Source organism: Megascapheus bottae, chromosome 30 (assembly GCF_031878675.1).
Source record: "Megascapheus bottae isolate mThoBot1 chromosome 30, mThoBot2.hap1, whole genome shotgun sequence".
In the NCBI taxonomy this organism is placed as follows: Eukaryota; Metazoa; Chordata; class Mammalia; order Rodentia; family Geomyidae; genus Megascapheus; species Megascapheus bottae.
Window position 1 is genome coordinate 12999420 of NC_143538.1, and position 23545 is coordinate 13022964.

General features: G+C 52.9%; 2 protein-coding genes across 4 annotated transcripts; both read right to left on the reverse strand.

Annotated features, from left to right (window-relative positions):
- Window positions 1-241: 241 nt before the first annotated feature.
- Ap3s2 (adaptor related protein complex 3 subunit sigma 2) lies at window positions 242-12757 on the reverse strand. Of its 3 annotated transcripts, none has more exons than XM_090321663.1 (6): window positions 12616-12753; window positions 10503-10594; window positions 10078-10189; window positions 8890-8961; window positions 3034-3141; window positions 242-817 (listed from the first exon to the last, which is right to left on the reverse strand). In XM_090321663.1, exons 1-6 carry the CDS (start codon window positions 12682-12684, stop codon window positions 689-691), a joined length of 582 nt encoding a protein of 193 aa, XP_090177789.1. In that variant the 5' UTR covers window positions 12685-12753; the 3' UTR covers window positions 242-688. The 3 variants fall into 3 exon arrangements, with proteins under 3 accessions (XP_090177789.1, XP_090177788.1, XP_090177787.1); XM_090321662.1 differs by lacking the exon at window positions 242-817 and adding an exon at window positions 826-1298 and having other exon boundaries at window positions 12616-12757; XM_090321661.1 differs by lacking the exon at window positions 242-817 and adding an exon at window positions 1342-2278 and having other exon boundaries at window positions 12616-12757.
- A 1764-nt stretch (window positions 12758-14521) lies between these two features.
- Window positions 14522-17645, reverse strand: Arpin (actin related protein 2/3 complex inhibitor). The gene is made up of 6 exons (XM_090321660.1): window positions 17449-17645; window positions 17219-17294; window positions 16707-16839; window positions 15785-15991; window positions 15479-15639; window positions 14522-15017 (listed from the first exon to the last, which is right to left on the reverse strand). The coding sequence occupies exons 1-6, from the start codon at window positions 17538-17540 to the stop codon at window positions 15009-15011; spliced, it is 678 nt and encodes a 225-aa protein (XP_090177786.1). The 5' UTR covers window positions 17541-17645; the 3' UTR covers window positions 14522-15008.
- Between the last annotated feature and the right edge of the window lie 5900 nt (window positions 17646-23545).

Consider the following 23545-nt stretch of genomic DNA (forward strand, 5'->3'; position numbering starts at 1 on the left):
TCCCGTGCCTCCCGGCCGTGCAGCTCTCCAGGGCTGAGGAGAGGGTGAGTGCTAAACCCTCAGCTGCCATCGGCCAGCCTCAGGGTGCAGCTTATGAGAAGCTGATTTGAAACTCAAGTTTCCTATCAATGGCCTGTGGGGAAAAAGAAAATGGAGGGAAGCCACCTTATGCAGGGTAAAGCTGCAAGGGAAGGGCAGGGAGTCTGGGAAAGAATCGAGGACGGGGAAAGATGTGCCTGGGCAGTGTTTCCTTCTTTTATTCCCATTTTACCATCACAAGTGTGAAAGGGCGTGAAGGTGGGAAATGACTGCCAAAACCAACCACAAGCCTTGAGACACGGGTCCCGGGCTCCTCCGGCTGCTGGCGGCTCACCTGGCTCCTCCAGGCGCAGGAGGGAGGCCACAGCCCAGCACACAGCAGACCACTGCCCTCCCCGCCCTGCTCAGCCACGTCTACAGGCCACAGAAGCCTGGGAGCCGGGGAGCCAGGGCGGGTTCCGTCAGGGGCTCGCTGGCTCTAGAGGGTCTGCGGGGTGGGCAGGCCTGCGCGTGCACCCATGTCCTGCAGCAGCTGGCGGTGAGGACAGTGAGGACGCCACAGCGGCCATGTGGGGGAGGGCGGGTGGCCCGCTTGGGGCGCACACAGATCTGACTGCAGGCTGACGGGCCGAGGGGCTCCGTGCCCTGCTCACACGAACTGGGACAGGTTGGGGACTTTGATGTTGAGGTCACCGATGTTGATGTTGCGGGGCATCTCGGGCAGGTTCATGTTCTTCACGGCGGACACGGCCCGGGCAGGGGCTGCGGCCAGGCCGCCCTGCAGAGACAGGGGAGACGTGCAGCCTCAGAGGCCCCCCATCTCTCTGCCTCTGTCTCTCTTCCGTCTCTTTGCTAGTCCTCAAGGCTAGCTCTCTCCGTCTTGAGCCACAGCGACACCCTGGCCTTCTGATGGTTCATTAGAAACAGTCCCGTAGATGCTCCCGTCAAGTGATCGTTGGGTAGCTGGGGGACCCGCCCGGCTATGTTCTTTACGAACAAGGCGGGTGGAGATGTAGAAGAGCTCTGCCCTGGGCACACACAGGAGAGGTCGGAGCCATCTTGACCTCCTCAGAGGTGGCTGTGGCCCGTGGTGACTCGCCGGCCGGCCCGGGGCTCACACACACTTGCTGCAACCTTGAGACGCGCACGTGAGGTGCACGGCGCCGTCATCCTGGCTACTCGGGAGGTGGACGTGGACTGCACTGGGCGGGCAGAGCCGCCCCTCATTGCCCATCAACCACAGAAGGCTGGAAGTGGAGCTGTGGCTCAAGTGTAAGAGTGCTAGCCTTGAACACAAAGCTCAGGTACAGCACCCAAGCCCTGAGTTCAAGCTCCAGGATACAACACACACACACACACACACACACACACACACACGTACGTGCATCGTAGGGACTTTCCTAGTTGTGAAACACAAGAAAACAAAGCCTTTCCTCAAGAAGCTGTGTTTCTGACAAGCGCAGTCATGGAGATGCACAGTGCTCAGGCAGCGCTGGCCAGCCCGTGTGAGCTGGAAGAGGGGGCCAGGAGGCGCTCACACATGTCAGGTGCTTGTGTCAGGCACAGGAGGCTTGGTGAGAAGCAACCAGGAGGGAAGCAGTACCAGGCTCACCAATGTGGCCCACTCTGAGTGCAGGGAGAGGAAGAGCTGACCAGGACGCCCGAGGTCAGAGAGCCTCAGGTCTTCTGCTTTCCAGATCTGTTGTCCCTGATTCACGTTCCGGGAAACATCCTAGCCTGCACTGCTCAGGCACTAAGCCACTTCCAGGCAGAGGTCTGGAAATGCTTTGGGAGGGGAAGTGACAGTCCATAAAGGACAGTGACTGGCTTCAGAAGATCAGGCAGCTTCCGTGATGCAAAGCTTGTACGGCATGCGCGTATGAGTGTGCACACATGCTATGGCAGTGTACAGCTTGGTCTTGGGCCTGGGTGCTGTGTTACCCCTAGTTTTTTCTGCTCAAGGCTGGCACTCTACCACTTGAGCCACAGTCCACTTCTTGCTTACTTTGATGATGAAGTCTTAGACTTTCCTGCCTGGGGTGGCTTTGAACCATGATCCTCAGATCTCAGCCTCCCAAGCAGCGAGGTCTACAGGTGTGAACCACCGACATCCAGTTTCTTCTATTTCCCACAGGTTAGGTTTATCTGAGGGGATGAGCCGACACCATGTGGCAAGTGGACTGGCATGGTTCTTTCAAACCCTGATTCCCGACTCCACTGTAGCTTTTCCCAAGACTGACTGAAAACGAGAAAACGTGGGACTCTGAGGGCTGAAAGCCATCACAAGAAACTGTTCAAATAGCACCCAAATTAGGTGAATGTGCAAAGGGAATTCTGGGTCCTCCGGGACGCACGTGGCTCTGAGAGGAAGAATTCTACATAATAAATGGGCCGTAAGCAGGGTGAATGCTGTAACCAGGTGGCTCTAAGATCTGAGAATCACATTTGAAGCCAGCCCCTATCTAACAGTGTTTGACACCTATCATCTTAGCTACCCAAGAGGCTGAGATCTAAGGATGGCAGTTCAAAGCCAGACTGGGCAGAAGAGTCCATGAGACTTCCTAGAACTGGGGACCGAACTCAAGGCCTTGCACTTGCCAGACAAGGGCTCTTCTATTGAGCTAAATCCCAAGCCTGAGTCCATGAGACTCTTCTCTCCAATTAACCACCAGAAAAACTGGAAGTGGTACTGTGGCTCTAAGTAGTTGAGAGCTAGCCATGGGCAAGAAAGCTGAGCGACATGAGGCCCTGAGTTCAAGCCCACTCCCGGCAGGTAGCCATACATGCACATGCACACACAAGTGTGTACACACACACGGATGATAACCAAAAGCCAGGCGCATGCCTTTCCATGTGCACGTGTGTTTCAAAGCATCCTTGCCCTCCTCCTTTCCAGCCAGCCTTCCAAGCCAGGGAGGGAAGAGGGAACGGGGACGGGTGCACATGCCCACTGCCCTCTCACCCAGGGACAGCCAGAACACGACGCTCACTCACCTCTGATTTCTCCAGCCTGTTCTGCGCTTCGATCTGAGCCACGATTTCATTCATGTTCGTCTCCAGCACCATCCCGCCCATCACCACCTCCTGGAGGATGTAGTGCACCTGGGGGAGGGCAGGGCAGGGTGGGCCTTCCCGCAGCAGAGCTGCCACCCGCAGGGCCTGATGTCCAAGCTCCCGGGGTGAGCCCCTCTCAGCAATGCCGCCCCATCCTCAGCACGTCATAGTCAACACAAATATGAACTCCTGTCTCCAGTGCACGCGCACACATGCACACACGCCCCCCCCCCCAGCATGACGACTGCGTTCAGCAGTGCCAGAGGTGGTTTAAGGACGGAGGCTGAGGTCCAGGGCTGGATTCGGGGCGGGGGGGGGGGGACAGGACGGGACAGGACGGTGAGCACCAGTGCTCCTTCACAGGAGGACAGGACCAGGGTGACCACAGGATGCCAGCGCCAGTTCTCACTGAGATAGCAGAATCCGGAAGGGGAAGGGAGGGAGCAGGACGGAGCCTTGCGCGCCCCACTTCTGCCCCACCAGCACCAGCCTTCAGCAGGTGACTCCCTGGGCCAAGCTGCCCCTGAGGGCCACCAACTCGGGCCAAGAGAATCTCTCTCCCACTGGGCAGGCAGCTGTGCCACACCTCAGGCTCCTCCAGGAAGCCTGTGGTTTCTCTCGGGTAGGAAACCCTCCACCTGCTGCTTCTTGGCCTTGCCCCTGGGAATCCCAGCCCATCTCCTCCAGAAGGAGCTGGTCCTCCCAAAGCACTCCGGGTGTGCCTGCACACCACTACCTACACCAGGAACACTGGACCCGAGGCCTGGCCCACTTGGGACAGCTCCAGACCTGAGCGAAAAATATGGAGTCATAGAGAGAGGCCCTGAGTTCAAGCCTCAGTGCCAGCACCTAATTGTTTTTAACTTGAAAATAATTGTAAAAAGCTAGGAGCTGGTGGCTTAAACCTCAGCAGGCTGAGATCTCAGGATCACAGATCAAAGCCAGCACAGGCAGGAAAGTCCGAGAGACTCTCATTTCCAATTACTCACAGAAAAGAAAAAATGAAAAGGCAGAAGTGGCACTGTGGCTCAAGTGGTAGAGCACTAGCCTTGAGCAAAACGGAGCTCAGAGGCAGTACCCAAGCCCAGAGTTCAAGTCCCAGGACCAGCAGATATAATAATAATAATATGGGAGTGGGGGAGGGAAATGGGGACCAAAACATGAGAAAGGGTATCAGTGTTTGTGAAGTAATGCACCTTCTATCTGGTGAATAGAATGTAACCCTTCTATTAATTACAATAAAAATTATATGAGAAAAATTAATATTTTAAAAATACTTTTGTCCTGGCACACAGAGACCTGAAACATCACACACACCCTCCAGTAAGCACGGCTCTATCAGGGAATGCTAATGAAGGATGAACAAGCAGCACTGGGAAAACCTGGGCTGGGCATGGATTCTCGAGTGCAGATGGAGGGGCCTGAGCCAGCTGGCAGCTGTGGAGCACAGAGGTGGGAAGTGTGCGGCCGACACTAGAAACTGAACCCATGACCCCATGCAACGCCTACCCTAGAGATCCAGTCAGAGCACAAAGGGCTCTTCTGAAGAACAGGAAGAGATGGAAGAACAGAAAGACCAGGTAGACAGACTGGAGGACACAGGTGGAATCTAGGTAAATACCAGGGGAATTTACAACTGAGGGGGCAAATCTGAAACCTGAGCCCTGATAACAGCGTTCCACAAGATAGGGGTGAGAGGAGGACAACAGGCAAAGATCTCCCAGAGTCCCAAAGAGGCCGGGACGGCCTCGCTCCATTCACCACCGAGTCTGAAACAAAGATGTGGAGGCTTATCTCCAGGGTGGACTGCGGTTCAGGGTCTAAACAAAAGTGCTATTGATTCCTTCATTCTTGGCAAATCCAGCAGTCATCTGATCTGGATGTGATCACAACCAGGAAGAGTCTCGCCCGAACATAAAGATTAATTAAGATAAATGTCAAGACACCAAGACACCAGCGGGGAGGAAGAAGATGGCAGGGGAATACAAAAGAGTGCACGTTCCTCTTTGGGTGAAACAGGAGGAGCGCTGTATCCCAGGTCAGCATTCAAGAGCTCTTCCTACTCCACTCTTTCAACAGCAGGAACTGCAGGCCAGGTGCCGCGGCTCGCACCTGCCATCCCAGCTCTTTAGGAGGCTGAGATCTACGCATCACAGTTCAATGCCAGCCTGGGCAAGAAAGTCCATGAGATCTTTAACCAAGGGGTGGGGCGGGAAACAGAAGTGGCAGCGTGATAGAGCACTAGAGACTTCAGTGAAAAAGCTTAGGGACACCAGGCCTTGAGTTCAAGACCCATGACTGACCTCTCCCCCACCAAAAACACAGGATGGCTTAGTGGTCGCGTGCTTGCCTAGCATGCATGAAGCCCTTGGTTCGATTCGTTTACTACATAAACAGAAGAAGCTGTAAGTGGGGCTGTGGCTCAAGTGGTAGAGTGCTAGCCTTGAGCAACAGAAGCTCAAGGACAGTGCCCAGGCCCGGAGTGCACGCCCCAGGACTGGTTCAAAAACAAATAGTGAAAGCACAGAAGCCAGTACCTGAGCTTCCTGTGAGCCAGTCCGCTCGCAGACACCACAGGAAGACAATCTGTCCATGTTAGGCCCCACAGCCCCTGGGAGCAGCGTGAGTCTCTGGGAAGGCGTGACTCCCCTGAAGACCTAAAATCAGAGGTTCCCCGGCCAGAAAAGGTCTGAGCGACAGTGGCGCTCCAGATGCAGAGGAAGAGATGAGTCTGGAGGGCAGAGCATGAACAAGGCCTTGGGTTTGGCCTCAACACTGAAGAAAGGGGGTTCACATGGAGGGCTGCGAGGCACAGGGTCGGGGTGGGCTGAGCACCCCTCTTCTTCATGCTGGACCCCAGCAGGCAGTTTTGTAAAATCCCCATAGCCCTCCAGGTCTTGGGTGTTGAACCCCAGGCTGGCCTCTTCAGACAGAGCTGACCCCTTCTCTGTCACCTGCTGCCCAGCATACGAACCTACAATTGGCCCGCTACCAGATATTTATTTTTTTTTATATTTTTCATTGTAATTAATAAAAGGGTTACATGATATTTGCCAGATAGAAGGTGCATTAATTCACATACATTGATACCCTTTCACATGTCTTGGTACCCATTACCCTCCCCCCCACCCCTCCCCAAGATATTTATATTTAACACTTTTAATGCATTTTTCCACATACACAGTAAAACTCTTGGGTCGACAGCTCACAAAAGGCCACTCAACCCATGAAGGTAAAGCTATAGCCACGGAGTGACGGTGAAGCCCTAGCTCACCCAGGGGGTGGGGCAGAGCAAGGGAGGGCGCTGGCCTGAAGTGGGAGGAGAAGGCAGCGGGTCCCCCACAGCCATGACCCCCTCCACACGTCCGCCGCACACCTCCACTAACCAACCCAGTGTGATGGAAGCAGTAACGCTCTGCATGGAACGTTTTGATTAACGCTGTAATCTAAACTACTGGGGAGGCAGACACGGAGAATGACAGTTCAAGGCCAGCCCAGGCCAAAAAAAGAAAGAACAAAAGCTCATGAAGTTCCCTCTCAAGTCACGTACATACATGTTTCCCACCCTGTCGGCACATAAAAGGAAACATGTTAGGGTCAAAGCCCCTCCTCATCCTCAGCACAAGAATACGACTGTGATAAGAGCTATGTTCAGGTATGCTAACCTCACAGGATGTCTAGAGCGGGAGAAGAACCGAAAGTGAGATGGGGGCCCAGGCCACTGGCGTGGCCAGGCGTGTCTGCCATTCCAGCTACTCAGGAGGCTGAGAGCTGAGGACTGTTGGTCAAAGCCAATCCAGGCAGGGAAGCCCATGACTCTTAACTACCCAAAAATCCGAAAGTGGAGATGTGTGTGGCTCCAGTGGTAGAGCACTAGTCTTGAAGAGAAAAGCTCAGAGACAGCGTCCGGGCCATGAGCTCAGGTCCCAGGGCCAGCACAAAAGAAAACTGAAAGAGAAGACATGGACCCTGCCCTCAAAACTCTTTGAATCAAAGGAAGATAAAACCTGTGCAGAATTGACCGCAATAAAAGGAAGACAAAGAAGATAATTACTAGGACCAAAGTACTGCTGTCATCCGCTCAGGGGAGGGGTAGCCCTGGGTACAGGGAAGGCAAATCACCTGCAACTTCTATTATTCTTCCAGCTCTAGACTCCCTCTTCCATAACACACGTCTCACACCCACCGTGAGAGAGCAGATGCAGGGAGAAGCTCAAGCCAGGCCACCAGCGAAACCTGGCTGCACAGTGAGTGACCAACAGCCTCCAGAGGAACAAGACTTGTCCCCTCTCCCAGGTGGCAGGACAGCTGCCAAGGCTCGTTGAGGAGATCTAGAAGGCCTAGGGTCTGGAGAGAGCTGCTGCTCCTGATGGGAAGAAGACTTCCATGAAAAAGACTGGTGGGGGGCTGTGAGTTTGACCTAGTGGTAGAATACTCGCCTAGCATGCACCAAGCCCTGAGGTCGGTTCCCCAGTACCACATACAAAGAAAAAGCCAGAATTGGTGCTGTGGCTCAAGTGGGAGAGCCCTAGCCTTGAGCAAAAAGTGTCCAAGTACACTGCTTAAGCCCTGAGTTCAAGCCCCAGAACAGACAAAAAAGAGTGGTGGGCAGGAGGCATGATTCGAGTGGCAGAACATTTGCTTAGAGGCCCTGAGTTCAAGTCCTAGTACCACACACACACACACACACACACACACACACAAATATGGGTGGTGTTTACAGTAATGTTCCTATTGTTTTCTAACAGACTTTAGATTTACGTAAGTAAAAAGCAAAAAGTCCAAGATACACCTGAATTCACAATTGCATTTCATGAGGACAAACATAAGCCTGGAATCCCATGAGAAGAAAGTCACCTGCCAGAAAACATCTTTGGACATTGTAAAGGTGAGCACGGTAGATTCTGACTCATGGTGCCATCGCCTGTCAAAAGCTCCAAGAGATAGACATTTCCCAGTATCACATTCACTGCGGGAAAATAAACAGTTCCATAAACTGTACAAAAAATGTGCAGTGGAAGCACAAAGTACTTTATAGAACTTACTTGAAGATAAGCTGAAGGAGATAACGCCACAAGTTTATGGCCTTTTATTTCTTTGTGAAAGCCACCGGGGCGGGAGGGTCCTCCTCCCAGATGCTTAGCAGGCGCCATTAGAATGAGGAAAACCACACGACACGGAGGACCTCAGGGGCCACAGACAAGTTTCTCCATCCAAGCTGGCCTCCTTTATGACGAAAGCCCCTCATCTCCACTAAGAACTCTATCCCCGAGGAAACTTATAGCAACCGGGTGAAAGCTCCTTTGACACCAGGAGTGAGACCTGACGCCCATGACTGCACCTGGAGAGCTCAGTCAGGACAGTTTGTAAAGAAAGGAAGGGAGGGAGGGAGGGAGGGAGGGAGGGAGGGAGGGAGGGAGGGAGGGAAAGGAAGGAAGGGAGCGAAGGAAGAGGAAAGGCCATGCATCTCATTATGTATGGCAGGGTGCAGATCAGAATAAAAACTTTTTTCCTTCCTGCCTACGTAGTGTTCTCTTTTCATCAGCCTAAGTTAATTTAAACCTAGCAAAAACTACAAAACGTACTAAATAGGTCAACTTCAGTTCAGGCACGCAGCTCAGTGGTATGGTGCTTGTCTAGTGTATCAACCTCAATCCTCAACCTGCAGAGGGAATCTGCGTACAGTAACAAACAAATAAGGAGAACAGGTTCCAGAGCAAGGGAGAGTGAAACAGCTGAAGAAAGCAGAGGAAGGCCTCTGACCGCCCGGCAGTCTTGGCTGGGAAGGGAACATACCTTGTCCATATGGAAGATCAAATCCAGTTCGCACACATTTTCAAAATGCTTGTCCAGAGTCTCCACAAAAACCTAGCAGGAGAGGAAACAGGCACGTGGGACAGTAAAAGGGTCTACCTGTCACCCACGACACATGGCGTCCATCTCCGAGGCTGGGGCGGGGCGCTGCCTGGCACGAGGGAAGCCCAGGGCCAGTGATGCTACTCCGAAGTGAGCATCACTCCCCATCCCCGGGCACCAGCCAGCCCCGCCTTGCCTCTCCAACATGTGCTCATCTTCCCTCTTGCCTAAGACAGGAACAGCTTGCGCTCACGCTGGCAATACAACCAGCACACTCACACGGCTTTCGTCCCCTCTGTGAGATGAGAGTCCATAGAAAAGAACTGGGCACCAGCTACTGGGAATGCCAGTCCTTCCCGTAGGCCTCCACCTCTGTGGGTACAGGACATACTTTCATTATAGAACCAACAGCTTGGTCAGATGATTTCAATGGACTTTCACTTCAAAACATCTTATCAGGAACCAGCTTAACTTACAGCTCCTACATGTATCTCTTATGTACATCTTAACTATTTTTTTTTCTGGTCCCGAGGCTTGAACTCAGGGCCTGAGTGTTAGAACCTGTAAAGGTTGAGAAATTAGATCTAATTGAAATGCCATTCTCTGACACCCCCAGATAGCTGGGAGTGGAACCTAAGAAAGATCGATTGCTGTTAGCATTAGTGAGACCCAAGATTCTTCCCTAAATGTGAGTTAATTAAAATCCAAACATTCTTGGACCTTGGAGTCAGGTGAAGGCCTAAACAAACTGCGGTTCACCTCAGTTCCTAAGATAAGGAAGTCACTCATCCTGAGATTGTTTCACTTGCCTGCATCTGAAACTTCAAAGAGATTGCTAACTTGCTTCCTGCACATCCTTCCCTGTCTGATAATCAATAAAGACCCTGTTCATGGGATCTTGGGCAGTCTGCTGCTGACAAGAGGTACAGGCCCCAAGGTGCCCCCAAACCCAATTCCACCATCCAGTTTTCATCACTGTGTGGCTCCCGGGCTCGGTGGTTTGGGACACCTCGAGCACCATCTAGTGGCTGCCGGCAACATTTCCCTCCCTCAACAAGGAAGCAGAAGGCCCCTTAAGCTGCGGACTCAGAAACCCTGGTGCCACCACAGCTGACGGATGGCACGTACCTGGATGAGGTCCAAGATCCCAAGTTCACTCTCAGAGGAGTCCACACAGAACACAAAGTAGAGGGTAGCATAGTGGCGGTAAATCAGCTTGTAGTCAGAGCCGCCGATCAAGCTGTGCGAGAGGAAGAAGGCTGACATGCCAGCACCAAGGAATGACAACAGTCCATGGAAAGGGGAAGGCTGAACACCGAGCAGGGCCATTTCCACCACATGAAGAGCAAGCCAGAGGCAGCGACAGCCTTCTCACATGTCCTCCTATCTTCCCAGAGACCACACAGCTGAGTAACAGATGAAACACAACCGCGCCACAGCTTCCCAAGCAGGCGCAGCAGTCCCAGGACAAGCCCCAGACACGCCTGACACACCCTACAGTGCCAGGCCAGCATCACGATGGCTGGAGGGCAGGGGATGGAGCAGACTGTTACCTTCCACCCTCCAAGAAGTTACAGATGTTGTCATCTCGCTTGAGGACAAGATGGAAGGTCTCCCGCACAATTTGTTGTTGAATTTCTTCTGGCTGTAGGACAACAACACAAATGAAATCCGTGGGCAAGTCTAAAGAGCCACATCCCATGACGAGGTCATAGGATGTAAGGACTCAGATGAACTCAGCTCCTGGGTACCAGGATTAAAGACAGGAGCCACCAATGCCTGCCTGGTTTTTGTTTTCTCTTCCCTCTTGGGTCTCACTCGGAAACCCAGCCCCAAAGAAAATTTCCAGTGTAGCGCTGGTGGCTCAAGCCTGTTATCTTAACTACTCAGGAGGCTCAGATCTGAGGATCCCTGTTCAAAGGCAGCATAAGCAGGAAGTCTGTGAGACTTTTATCTCCAATAAAGCACCCCAAAAAAAGCCCAGAAGTGGAGCTATGGCTCAAGAGCACTAGCCTTGAGTACAAAAGCTCAGAGACTGGCCAAGTATAATGGTTCATGCCTGTAGTCCTAGCTACTCAGGAGACTGAGATCTGAGGATCTGGGTTCAAAGCCAGCCTGGGCACTAAAGACCATGAGACTCTTATCTCCAATTAATCACTAGAAAACTGGAAGTGGCCCTGTGGCTCAAGGGGTAGGGCAGTAGCTGAAAAGCTCAGGGACAGCGTCCTGACCAAGAACCCAAGCCCCACAACCAAAAAAAAACCCAAAAACCTCAGAGACAGCCCTGAGTTTTAAACTTCAGGATGGGGGAAAGGGGGGGAAGGAAGAAGGAGGAGGAGGAGGAGAGAAGAGGAGAGAGAAAGAGGAAGAGAGGAGAAAGAGAGAGAGGGGGGGAGGAGAAGAGAAGAGAGAGAAGAAAAGAGGGGGGAGGGAGAGGAGAGAGAGAGAGAGAGAGAGAGAGAGAGAGAGAGAGAGAGAGAGAGAGGGAGGGAGAGAAACTATTCAGAGGAGATAGGAGGCAAATAAGGCTTGTGCTTTTCCATGGACAGCAATGTTTTTGGAAGAGTCAAACATGACTACATTGTGCCCTCATCTGACAATGTTTCACCACTTCTCCATTTTTTTTTTCTTTTTGACCAGTCTTGGGGCTTGGACTCAGGCCTGAGCACTGTTCTTGGGCTTTCTCACAGCAGAACTTTACCACTTGAGCCACAGCACCAGTTGCTCCTTTTACTGTGGTATTGAGTAAAACCCAGGTCTTTGTGCGTCCTAGGCAAGCACTCTACCAGTAGGCCAAACTCTTGGACCCACCTCTCCATTTTTAAAGACTTTTTTCCCTCTACCTACAAAATGAAGGTTATCTGGTCAGTGGAAAGTTCCAGCCAACAGTAAAGTAAAAGGTAAAATAACTCCAAAAAGGAACTTTTCCAGTTCTTAGGTGGAAAAGAAAAGAAACCCAACACCTCCTGGACATTTAAACACTATTGGAACAATTCCAGAAAATGGAAGCATGTTTTTGTTGTTGGTAGTGGGGTTTGTTTTGGTTTTGGCTTTTTTTTTGGGGGGGGAGGCGGAAAGGAGGGGCGCAGTAAGGGAAGGAGGGCGAACAAATGCAATCATGTTCTTCAGTATGCACTATAGTAGAAAATGAACTGTGTAACTTGGGGGCATGGATGGGACGGGGAAAGCGAAGGAAGAAGTGACATTGTCCAAAAAAAAAAGGCATGGATTCATCACCAGACCTGAGCTGGTCACCCTTCTGTACAAGCAATCTTTATAATCACAACGCCAGATTTAAACATGAAACCGCACGACTGAATGACGGCCGGGAGACGTGACGTCGCCGGAGGAGGAAGTGACGTCCGCCCCAGACATTCCCGCCGGGAGGCGCCATGGCGCCCGCCCCTGCGCCCTGAGGGTCTGAGTGTCACGGAAGGGAATGGGAAGGCCGGGGCCCGGGACGCGGGGGAAGGCTGGGGGACCAGGGGACGGAGGCCCGGGGGACGGAGGGCGCCGGGGGGACGGAGGGGGACGGGGGGCGCCGGGGGGCGCCGGGGGGGCGGAGGCCCGGGGGACGGGGGGGCGGAGGCCCGGGGGGCCGGGGCGGAGCGGGGCCCTCCGACGCCCAGCGCCCCGCGGAGCGCGGCGAGGCCGGGCCGCACTCACGAAACGCTGGTAGAAGCGGACCAGCCGCGGCTTCCCGTGGTTGTTGAAAACCAGAATGGCCTGGATCATCGCGGACAGCCACGCTTCTCTCGGCACTACCGGAAAGCGCCTACTTCCGCCACAACAAGGGCACTTCCGGCCGGTGTCCCGCCGATAGAGGGCCCCCGGAAGCGTTTCCGGGCGTCTCTCCTAGACGTCATCCGGGCGTCCCGTTCCCCCCCGGAAACTCAGCCCAAGCGCGGAAGGGCCCGACCTCTGGCGCTCCGGAGAGGCCTGAGGGCTTGGGTGCTGCTGAGCGCGGGTGGGGGCGGCGCAGGGCTGTCTGCACGTCCACGGCGAATGGCAGAATGAGGGATCTTTAATGTCACGTTATGTTAGAAGCACCAGCGATCGCAAGTGGGCAACACGCTTGTTTCCCAGAGGGAGCCCGGGGTAAGGCTGCCAGTCTGGTTCGGGGTCCCTAGGGACGAGCGTTATACACTGGTCTTCGTGACATTAGACGCCCAGAAACCAAGTGCATTGTTCTGCCTACCTACAAGAAAAACGACCTGAGTTTTCAGAATTGGTCTGAAACATGTGTGACACCCGGGAATGGTGGCCTATCTGGTAGATAAATAGTGCATGCCCTGGTGTGCCAGCCTTGGGATCCCGGGCACCTCAGCCAAGGTCCTCATGGGTCCAGCTGGAAGGCCGGAGGGAGGGCTGCTCACCTCAGACTAGTGTGACAACACAGAGGGAGCCAGCGCTGGAACAGCTGAGTGCAATGCAAGTTATTTTTAAAACATCATTGGGTGGCAAGATATACAGAGGGACAGACATAGAGCTTCTGTAACGATGGCTTGTGTTTTGTTTTATTTAATAAAAAATCTAAAGGGAAAAAGCCTGAAGTAGATGTGTGGCTCTGGTAGACTCTCGACTTGAGAAAAAGCTAAGGACCCTGAGTTCAAGCCCCATTACCGGCATATGCACTCGCGCATATACACACACACACACACACACACACACACACACACACACACACACACACACACACAAATATGGGCTTTTAAGTTTGAATCTTTTTCTTTTTTTTGCCAGTCCTGGGCTTAGGCTCAGGGCTTGAGCACTGTCCTTGGACTTTCTCAAGGTTACCACTCTACCACTTGAGCCTCAGCACCACATCAGGCTTTTTGCTATGTATGTGGGGTACCAAGGAATTGAACCCGGGTCTTCATGCATGCTAGGCAAGCACCCTACCACTAGGCCAAACTCCTGGCCCCCTGAATCTTTTTCTTTTTTTTTTGCCAGTCCTGGGCTTGAGCCCAAGGCCTGAGCACTGTCCTTGGGCTTTCTCAAGGCTAGAGCTCTACCACTTGAGCCACAGCACCACTTCTGGCTTTTTTTTTCTATATATGTGGTACTGAGGAATCGAACCCAGGTGCATGCTAAGCAAACACTACCACTAGGCCAAACTCCCAGCCCTTAAGTTTGAATCTTTGGGTTCAACTTCCTTTCCCCAATAGTAGGGAATCTCAGCACCTCAGTCTTATATGCAAAAATAGGGGTAACACCCTGTCATAGAATTGCTGAACCCATTAAGATAGACTAAGTACCTAGTATAAGTATTAGCACCAGGAGAAGCTCAATGCTGTCTGACTAGTGATCACTGAAAGCACCCAGCACTGATTCTGACTCATGAGGAGACGCAGTACTCACCAGGTCACCACTACCTCTCTTCCCTGTGCTGAATGAAGCAGGATCCTCATAACATGGTCACCTAGCTTTCAACTGAGGACATACAGGCTCCCCATGTAGATATCCTCATGGATCTGGGCCTGGGCGCCCTTTCCAGGGGCAGTAGTCATGACTGAAGACAGGATCACAGAGCACCTGGAAACGATGCATCCCTACCAGAGAACCCAGTCGGTCTGGAGCAATTCTTTCCTGAAGGTTTACTCATTCATAGAAAGTTCTCAAAGTACAAAAAAAAAAAAAAAAACCCACAAGAAAAAGATGAAATAAAAAATGTGGCCCTCCCCTTAGGTAAGGAGTGCAGCTTGGTGTACAAAGCCCTGGTTTTGAGCCCTAACAGCAAAACAACAGAGCCAATGGGACAGCAGCCCTGGAGAGGAAAGTGTGTGGAAGGTGGCCGGCTGTGGCAGAGACCCTCCCCACGCCCCACTTTCCCACCACACAAGCCACAGCCCAGCATCCCTCCCCCAGTGTCCTGGTCTTGGATTTGATTTCAGCAGAGCTTGTTTCACGGCTAATTCCGAGACAGCATGGGGAGGAACAGGTAGGGCCTGGTTGACCGGCTGCTCCCGTCAGCTCCAGGATGGGAACACAGGCGGGCAATTCTCAAGGCTCCACAGAGAGTACAGGCTGGACCTGGAGGCTTCCAAGGTCTGTGGATGTCAGTCGTCCTAGAGAAAGACAAGGGGCAACAGACCTGTGACTCCAGACAAATGAGGGTTACACACCCATCCTTACAGCTGACCCCACAGCCAGCCTGGCAATTCCACTGCTTGACAGCTAGCTTAACTGGAACTAAAGGACCTTCACACACCATCCACAGCTTTAGTCAAAATCATTGCTCGAAATGCTCCATAGAGGAGTGACATTCAAAATCAACAGGGTTGGGGACCCTGCCTCCTGCCTATACTCGCAGCCACACAGAGGTTGAGGATCTGACAACCAGTATTTGTTTGAAGCCAGTCTGGTTAGACACATCTCAAAGACTCCTATTTCCAAATAATCAGCAAGAAATCTGAAAGTGGAGGCATGGCTCAAGGGAGACAGCACAAGCTGGGAGAGGAAAATGCCAGGTAAAAGAAAGAGGTCCTAAGTTCAAACCTCAAAACCGGGAAAGGAAAAAATGACCTACCCACTCCTCGTCCTCTGCCCCGTCCCCCTGCTCTCGAACCTCGGTGGTCCCCTCAGAAGATTTCTGGGCCATGATATTGTCTGTCCAGGATGCCCCAGTCTTTCCATCACCAGTAAAATTGCACTTGGTCACTGTCCCAGCCTCCAGCTTGGCTATCGACTCTGAAAGAAGAGAAGAGCTGGCTGCCCCCATGCCTGTCCATCCAGGAAGTCCCCCCACACACACACACAACCAGGTCTAGTTGTCATTGGGTGGGATCTGGAGGCCCTGGGTTAGGGCTTGGCAGCCTGAGGGTACACTGCTCACCTAGGAAGGGGCCGTCACCTCGAGTTTTCAGCCGTACCCCCATCCCCAGCTCCAGCTCTATCGCCTCCATCTCTGACTCAGGCATCCAGAAGGCCACTGTGTGCTCGGGGGTGAGGCTGGTGGTCAGGGCCAGCAGCTCAGGCTTGTTCACCAACGCCTGCAGGGCCTCGGGTGAGAGCCTGTCCGTGTCCCCCTTGGCCTCCACCTCTGCAGGCACAAGGTTCTTGGAGTCGGAATGCTGGACTGGCGGGCAGCTCAGGGCTGACCAAAGCCCATGCCCCACCCCAGCACTCAAGGAGCTGCAATCACCCACCCTGCTGCCTGAAGCAAACCTTCCTCTCGGCTTGGGGAAATAGGCATGGACACAGGCCCTACCAGGTCGGAGGTGAGAGGGGGCAAGGCCTGCCTAGGGCTTGCTCCATGTCTGCCACACAGCAAGCCAGCCGGGACAGTGTGTTTTTGTTTGGTTGGTATTTTCTGGGCCAGTCCTGGGGCTTGAACTCAAGGCCTCGGTACTGTCCCTGAGCTGCTTTCTGCTGAAGGCTTGAACTCCACCACTCGAACCAAAGCTCCACTTCTGGCTTTTTGTTGGTTACTTGGAAACAAGAGTCTCACCGCCTTTTCTGCCCAGGCTTCAACCCTTGGTCCCCAGATCTCAGCCTCCTGAAGCTCCAGAAGGACAGGCCTGAGAGGCAGGGATGAGTGACCCAGGCGAAGTGGTGGGGACAGGGCCCAGGAGACCCCACCACCGAGCTCGGGAGAGGCTGCTCCACTGTAGGGAGGAGCGGAGTCGGGAAGGCCAGCCGGGCCCGACTGCGAGCAAGAGGGGAGCAGGGAGGGATGTGCCGGGAAACCGGGGCGTGGAGGCCCAGCGTGCTGCGGGGCCCAGCGTCAGGGCTGAGGGGCGCCGGGCGGCACCTACTGTAGGAGGACGGCAGGAAGCCGGTGTTCACCTTCCGGGAGTCGCTGAAGTTGGGCTCCATTTCGTTTCCCCTGGCGTCGAACTTCCTGCGGTGGATGCGGCTGGGCCGGACGTAGAGGACGCGGTAGCGTTCCTGGGGGCAGACGAGGGGGCCGCTCGTCGCGGGTCCTGGAAGCCCACCCGGCTCGGGGAGGCCCGGGCTGGGCCGCCCGCCCGCGCGCCCGAGACCCCCGAGAGGGCCCGGCGCGGGCCAGGTGCCGTCCTGTGACCCGGGACGCCCGGCGGCGAGGCGGGACCCCGGGCTGGGCCGGGAGGGCGCGGGGCGGCGGGACCCCGGGCTGGGCGGGGAGGGCGCGGGGCGGCGGGACCCCGGGCTGGGCCGGGAGGGCGCGGGGCGGCGGGACCCCGGGCTGGGCGGGGAGGGCGCGGGGCGGCGGGACCCCGGGCTGGGCGGGGAGGGCGCGGGGCGGCGGGACCCCGGGCTGCTCCGGGAGGGCGCGGGGCGGCCTCACCTTCCGGCCCTGGGCATCGCAGACGCTGTGCCGGGACACGTCGGCCAGTTCCCCCTCCAGCAGGACGCCGGGGCCGCTGCGGGGGAGAAGGAGACCCGCTGCGGGGAGAGGAGCGAGAGACGCCGCGCCCCGCGCCCTCCGCCCCGCGGCCTCCCCGCGCCCCGCGCCTCCGCGGCGGGGATGCGGCCCGGGCCCACGCTCGCCGCTCGGCCCGGCCCTGGCGTCCCTACCCCTGGTGGGCGGCGGGGTCCCAGGCGCCGGGCAGCCGCGCGCTCCGCACCGCCCGGTTCCGGAGCGCGCGGTCGTCGTAGATGCGGCTCATCGTCCGTGCGTCCTCCGCCCTCCGTCCCGATCCCGTCCCGAGGCTCCCGGAGGCCGCGCCCGGCCCCGACCGGCGGATCCCGGAACAGCGCCGCGCGACCCGGTGCCCCGGGCGGGACTTAAAGGCGCCGAGTCCTCTCCGGACCGACGCCCGGGACGCAGGGCTGCGCGCGTGGCCGCCGGCGGGCAGGGGGCTGGGGCGCCGGTCGCCAGCTCCCCCCCTCCCTCCGTGCCACCAGAGGGAAAGTCGTGCACCGGTGCACCAAGGGGAAATCGAGGCCAGGGAGCAGATGGGGGGTCAGATGGGACCTCCCCACAGCAGCCCGGAGCCCTGGGGTGTCACCCGCCCCCCTCGGCCTCCCCCAGCGCCTGCGAGGGTCCCTCAGAGCCTGGACCCGAGGCCGCCAGCCTTCGTTCAAGGATGAAGATGGAGAGGGGATGATGTATCTAGAGTCTCAGATGGGTTAGGCTGGGTTAGAGGACACCATTTTGAAGGCACCCGGTAAGTAAGGAACTCCTGGATCCTCACCAAAGGCTTCCAGCCCGTCTCCCCAGAGGATCGGGCTCGGCTGTGGTTTGTTTTGTCCGTTCCGGGGCTTGAATCCAGGCCCAGGGCCCGGTCCCTGAGCTTCCTTTGCGCAGGCCCGTGACTCCAGTCACCGTGCGACTTCTGACCTTTTCTGTGTGTGCGGAACCGAGGGATAAAATCCACGGCTGCATCTTAACTTCAGCTCATCAGCACAAACTACAGACCAGGCAGCCAGGAATAGGAGAAGCCCTTCCCGGTGGCTCCCACCTGCAACCCTAGCTGAGATCTGAAGATCTAGGTTCAAAACCAGCCCTGGCAGGAAAATCTCTGACCTCCAATTAACCACCAAAATTTCAGAAGTGGAGGTATAACTAAAGTGATAGAGCACCAGCCTTGAGCAACCCCCCCCCCAAACCTGTAAACTAAAGGACAGTGTTTGGGTCCTGAGTTCAAGCCCCCCTACTGGCACAACATCAGAAAAACTAGCCTAGAAGCAGCAGCAAAATAGTCTGAAAGAAACACAAAGACACTGCAGAGCAAAAACCAAACAAAGGCAGCAGTAGGGAGAGGGAAGGAGGAAGGGAGGGAGGGAGGGGGGAGAGAGAGGGGGAGAGAGAGAGAGAGAGAGAGAGAGAGAGAGAGAGAGAGAGAGAGAGAGAGAGAGAGAACAGACCACAGACCGTCAAATCAGATGCTGGGGGGAGGACTAAGCCATCCATCATGCTCCATCAATAAATGCAAATGTGGGACCTGGTTTGGAAAGAAGATCTATGACGAGGTTTGAATCAGACATCTCTTAATGTCACCTCAGTGTGCTGGTCTCCTATTCCTGTCTACACTGGCAGAAACACCGTCCCTCCCCCTGTGAATTCTTTACCCCACCACCACACCCCTGCACTGCACTCCTCCTGAGTTCAAGCCCTATGGTCTGCACAAAAAAAAAAAAAGAAGAAAACAAAAGGGGGAAAAAAATACTATAAGCTGGGCACCAGAGGCTGATGCCTGTAATTTCTAGCTACTCAGGAGGCTGAGATCTGAAGAACATGGTTCAAAGCCAGACCTGGCAGGAAAAACCTTGAGACTCTTACCTAATCACAAAAACAGTTGGGAGTGGCACTGTGGCTCAAGTGGTAGAGTGCTAGCCTTGAGAGAGTGCCCAAGATCAGGAGTTTGGCCTAGTGGTAGAGTGCTTGCCTAGCATGCACGAGGTCCTGGGTTCGATTCCTCAGTATCACATACATAGAAAAAAGCCAGAAATGGTGCTGTGACTCAAGGGCTAGAGCTCTAGCCTTGAGAAAGCCCAAGCTCAAGGCCCCCAGCTGGTGGGAAAAAAAAGGGAGAGAGAGTGCCCAGCCATGCCCAGAATTGGAGCCTCAGGACTAGAAAAGACGTCATTAGGAGTACTTGCACCATATCAGCATTTACAAAGGACAGTTACGATATGTGTCCCAGTATGGCAAAGAAAGAAGAGAGGAAGAGAGGGAAGGAGGAGGTAGGGAAAGAAGGAAGGGAGGGAGGACAGAAAGAAAGTTATGTAGGGGCTGGAGGCATTCCTCAGAAAGAAAGCATCAGGAACCAAGATTGAGAACCATTCTTGAACCAAAAAAAGAAAAGAGATGTGTACATTTAACCTAAAAGGAAAACAAACTTAAATCAATGTTTATTGACAATTTGTGTCTTCTTTTATTCTAAAGGCTTATCAATTTTATTGATCTTGTCAGAAAACCAACTTTTGTCTTGTTGATTTTCCTCTAATGCTTGTTGGTTTCCTATTTTATTGATTTGTTCTCTTTTCTTATTTCCTTCTTACTCATGACTTATGAGTTGAATTTGCCCTTCCTTTTTTTTCCCCCTTCATTTTGAATTCTTATAAATTCTTTTTCTTTTTTGAATTCTTAAAATGTTTTCCCTGAATTTTCTTTCTTTTAAATTTTTGCCAGTCCTGGGGCTTGACTTCAGGGCCTTTTGCTCAAGGCTAGCACTCTACCACTTAAGCCACAGCGCCCCTTCTGGCTTTTTCTGTGTATGTGATATTGAGGAATCCATCCCAGGGCTTCATGCGTGTTAGGGAAGCACCCTACCACTAAGCCACATTCCCAGCCCTACATTTCCTATTTTCTGTAACAAATGGTTGTACATCTATAGATTGCTTTCTGAGAAGTCTGTGTGTGTGTGTGTGTGTGTGTGTGTGTGTGTGTGTGTGTGTGTAGATTTTGTGTTTAAATGACAGGTTAAATTTCTTCCACAGAAAGCAGGATATTTCACTTATTTTAGGACTTGAATTTAGGGTCAGCTTTTTTGCTCCAGACTACCATTTGAGCCACACCTCCACTTCTGCTTACTGGGCCACTTAATCTTTGGTCCTAGGGGAGTGATGGGGGGGGGGGATAAGTGAATACCACCCATATATAGCCTGGGGAACCAGAATGGAGGAAGTGATCCCACTGTTTCAGGGACAAAGCCTGAGGTCCTAGAACTCCACCCTGTATTGAAGGATTAAATTGGCTACCTTCAGCCTGCAGGGAGAGCTCAACAAACCAGGCCTGGACAATAGACTAACTTAACAAAACAAAGCCACCCTCCTCGCATCCACTCTACCCTGCCGGGGTCAGCTGGGCTTACAGAGCCGGTGTTTGTTTTGGGGCTCATTTACAGGCTCCAACCTAGGGCCTAGGCACCTTGAACCACTTGAGCCACGGCTCCCCTTCTGGCTTTGCAGTGGGGAACTGGAGCTACGAGCCTCCCGGACTGTTCATCCTAGGCTAGCTTGGAACCAAGATCTTCAGCTCTCAGCCTCGGGTAGCTAGGATTACAGAAGTGAGCCACCCGGCCCATCCCCCAACCCAGCCCAACTACAGTGGAAAGCTGGGACCTCTCCCACCCTGGGTACTTGATTGAATTTAGGGTAGGAATTCCTTGGGGGCCAATGAGAGAGAGTACTCAAGCCCTAGAGGCTAAAGTTGACCTGCCTTCTGCCTGGAAACCACTTTCCCTAAAGAACTCGGCTCACTCCCTTTTCTTCACTGACTTCTTTCTCTAGAAGCCTGAACTGGGACAGCTGCATGGAGAACAAGAGCAAGCTTTGTTTTCTAGTTTTGCCAATCATAGTTGGAGCATGTATAAGTTTGCACGTACACAGTCTGTGTGCATGTTTGTATGTGCACGTGTCCACCAAACATACTAACCCAGAGCTTTCACTGAGCCTTAAATTTATTTTTGATTTCAGAATAATCAAAACCAGGGGGCCGGGAGTTTGGCCTAGTGGTAGAGTGCTTGCCTAGCATGCACGAAGACCCGGGTTACATTCCTTGGTATCACATACATAGAAAAAAAGTTGGAAACGGTGCTGAGGCTCAAGTGGTAGAGCTCTAGCCTTGAGAAAGTCCAAGGACAGTGCTCAGGCCCTGAGCTCAAGCCCAGGACTGGCAAAAAAATCAAAACCAGTTTAATGGAATGAAATTTTAAATATTGATCAGGAAATAAATAAATATGCATATACTAATAGATTTTATATATAAAAGTAGGGGATTGAGGTTCAAAGCCAGCCTGGGCATTAAAGTCCATGAGACTCATCTCTAATTAACAGCAGAAAACTAGAAGTGGCACCGTGACTCAAAGTTCAAGCCAGTCTCAGGACCACAGAAGGAGTGATTGAATGAATGAATGAATGAATGAATGGTGGAAAAGACTGTGGGTTAGAGGAATATACCTGAGGGTTACAATCTTCATTTTACTTTATAAATATGTATTTATACATCTTCGCTAGGCACTCGTGGCTCATACCTGTAATCCTAGCTACTCAGCGGGAGTCTGAGATCTGAGGATCATGGTTCAAAGCCAGCCTAGGCTATGAGACTCTTATCTCCAATTAACTATGGTCAACAATAAATAAATTAAGTACTCTGGCAGGATACACAACAAAATAAATGGCTGTCCCTGTCTGAAGTGGCAAATGCGTATATGTGTGTGTTTTGTGTGTGCAAGCACATGTATGTGTGTGTGCATGTGAGTATGTATGTGAGTATGCGTCCGTGTTTTCTGATCTTTCTATAATAAGGCCTTATTCCTTTTCTACTAAGAAATAAAATCATTTTCCGGTATTGACTGAAGAATAAACTGACAAATCAAAAGGACAGAATGGGAAACTAAGAAAGATTTGATAGATAAGAAATCTGACCGTCAGTCAGTGGGGTCCATGGGAAAGAATGGAAGTTGCATCCATTTATTTATTTATATTTATCTTTTGCCAGTCCTGGGCCTCAAACTCAAGGCCTGGGCACTATCCCTGAGCTTCTTTTGTTCTTAAGACTAGCATTCTACCACTTGAGCCACAGGGCCATTTCCAGCTCCCTCTGTGTATGTGGTTCTGAGGAATGGAACCCCTGGGCTTCATGCATGCTAGGCAAGCACTCTACCACTAGGCCACATTCCCAGTCCCCATCCATTTCTTTGGCTTTCCTGGCTAACAATTTGGAAGATAAAGTTGAGCTGTCTCATACCACATGATAAATGAACCATTATGTTATTTAAAGCTAACAAAAACTTGGAATTTTTTGTTGTTGTTTTAGAGTAAAAACATGGAAATTCTGGACTTGGAGGCAGGCTCAAAAAATAGAGCATTTGCCTAGCAAGCCCAGGACCATGAGCTCAAAGAAAAGCCATGTAAGCTGGACAAGGTGGCTCATGCCTGTAATCCCAGCTATTCAGGAGACTGAGATCTGATGATCAAGATTCAAAGCCAGCCTACAGAAGTTAGGTCCCTGAGACTCCAGAGCTCCTCCTAAAAGCCGGAAATAGAGCTGTGGCTCAAGTATTAGGGCACCAGCTTTCAGAGGAAAACTGCACAGAACAGAGCCTGGGCCCTGAGTTGAAGTCCCAGTACTGGCACCAAAAAAAAAAAAAAAAGTATTTTTGTTTAAAGTGCTACAAAAAAGTCTAGAGAATCTACTAACACAAGGTGTTTTTGAGTAGGAGAAATGAGAACGGGGAGTAAGAAATGAAAGTAACTTCAAACATTTTCCCAATTCTGAAACATTTGTTGGTGTTAGGTTTTAACATTTCGTGTAAATATTGTAAGGGAAAGAAATAGAACATCCAGACAGCCAGGAGCCCGTGGGATCCTAGCTATCCAGGAGGCTGAGATCTGAGGATCAAGGTTGGAAGCCAGCCTAGAAGCAGGAAAGCCTCTGAGATTCTTATCTCAGAAAAAGCCAGAAGCGGAGCTGGGGTTCAAGTGGTAGAACTCTAGCCTTAAGCAAAAGGGAGCTCAGGGACAGTGCTCAGGCCCAGAGTGCCAGCCCCAGGGCTGGCAAAAACCAACAAATACCCAACCAGACGGCCCGTGGTGTCTGGCCTAGGAGCTCACTTTCTCAAAGGCTTGGGGGTCCTGTAAGCCCCCCTCCTCCCCAATTAGTTGACCTCTCCAAGGATTCTGGACCCCTCCTCACCCTCCTCTCCTGAGACTGCAGGCAGAGCCC

Coding starts and splice junctions, on each gene's coding strand:
- Ap3s2 (XM_090321663.1), bottom strand. CDS start 12,684: ATGATCCAGGCCATTCTGGTTTTCAACAACCACGGGAAGCCGCGGCTG. Junction 10,595..12,615: donor TCCGCTTCTACCAGCGTTTC/GTGAGTGCGGCC, acceptor GTTGTCCTACAG/CCAGAAGAAATTCAACAACA. Junction 3,142..8,889: donor TGATCTTCCATATGGACAAG/GTATGTTCCCTT, acceptor GCCCTCCCCCAG/GTGCACTACATCCTCCAGGA.
- Arpin (XM_090321660.1), bottom strand. CDS start 17,540: ATGAGCCGCATCTACGACGACCGCGCGCTCCGGAACCGGGCGGTGCGG. Junction 17,295..17,448: donor GACCCCGCCGCCCACCAGGG/GTAGGGACGCCA, acceptor TCTCCCCCGCAG/CGGCCCCGGCGTCCTGCTGG. Junction 15,992..16,706: donor CTTCCTGCCGTCCTCCTACA/GTAGGTGCCGCC, acceptor TTGTGCCTGCAG/AGGTGGAGGCCAAGGGGGAC.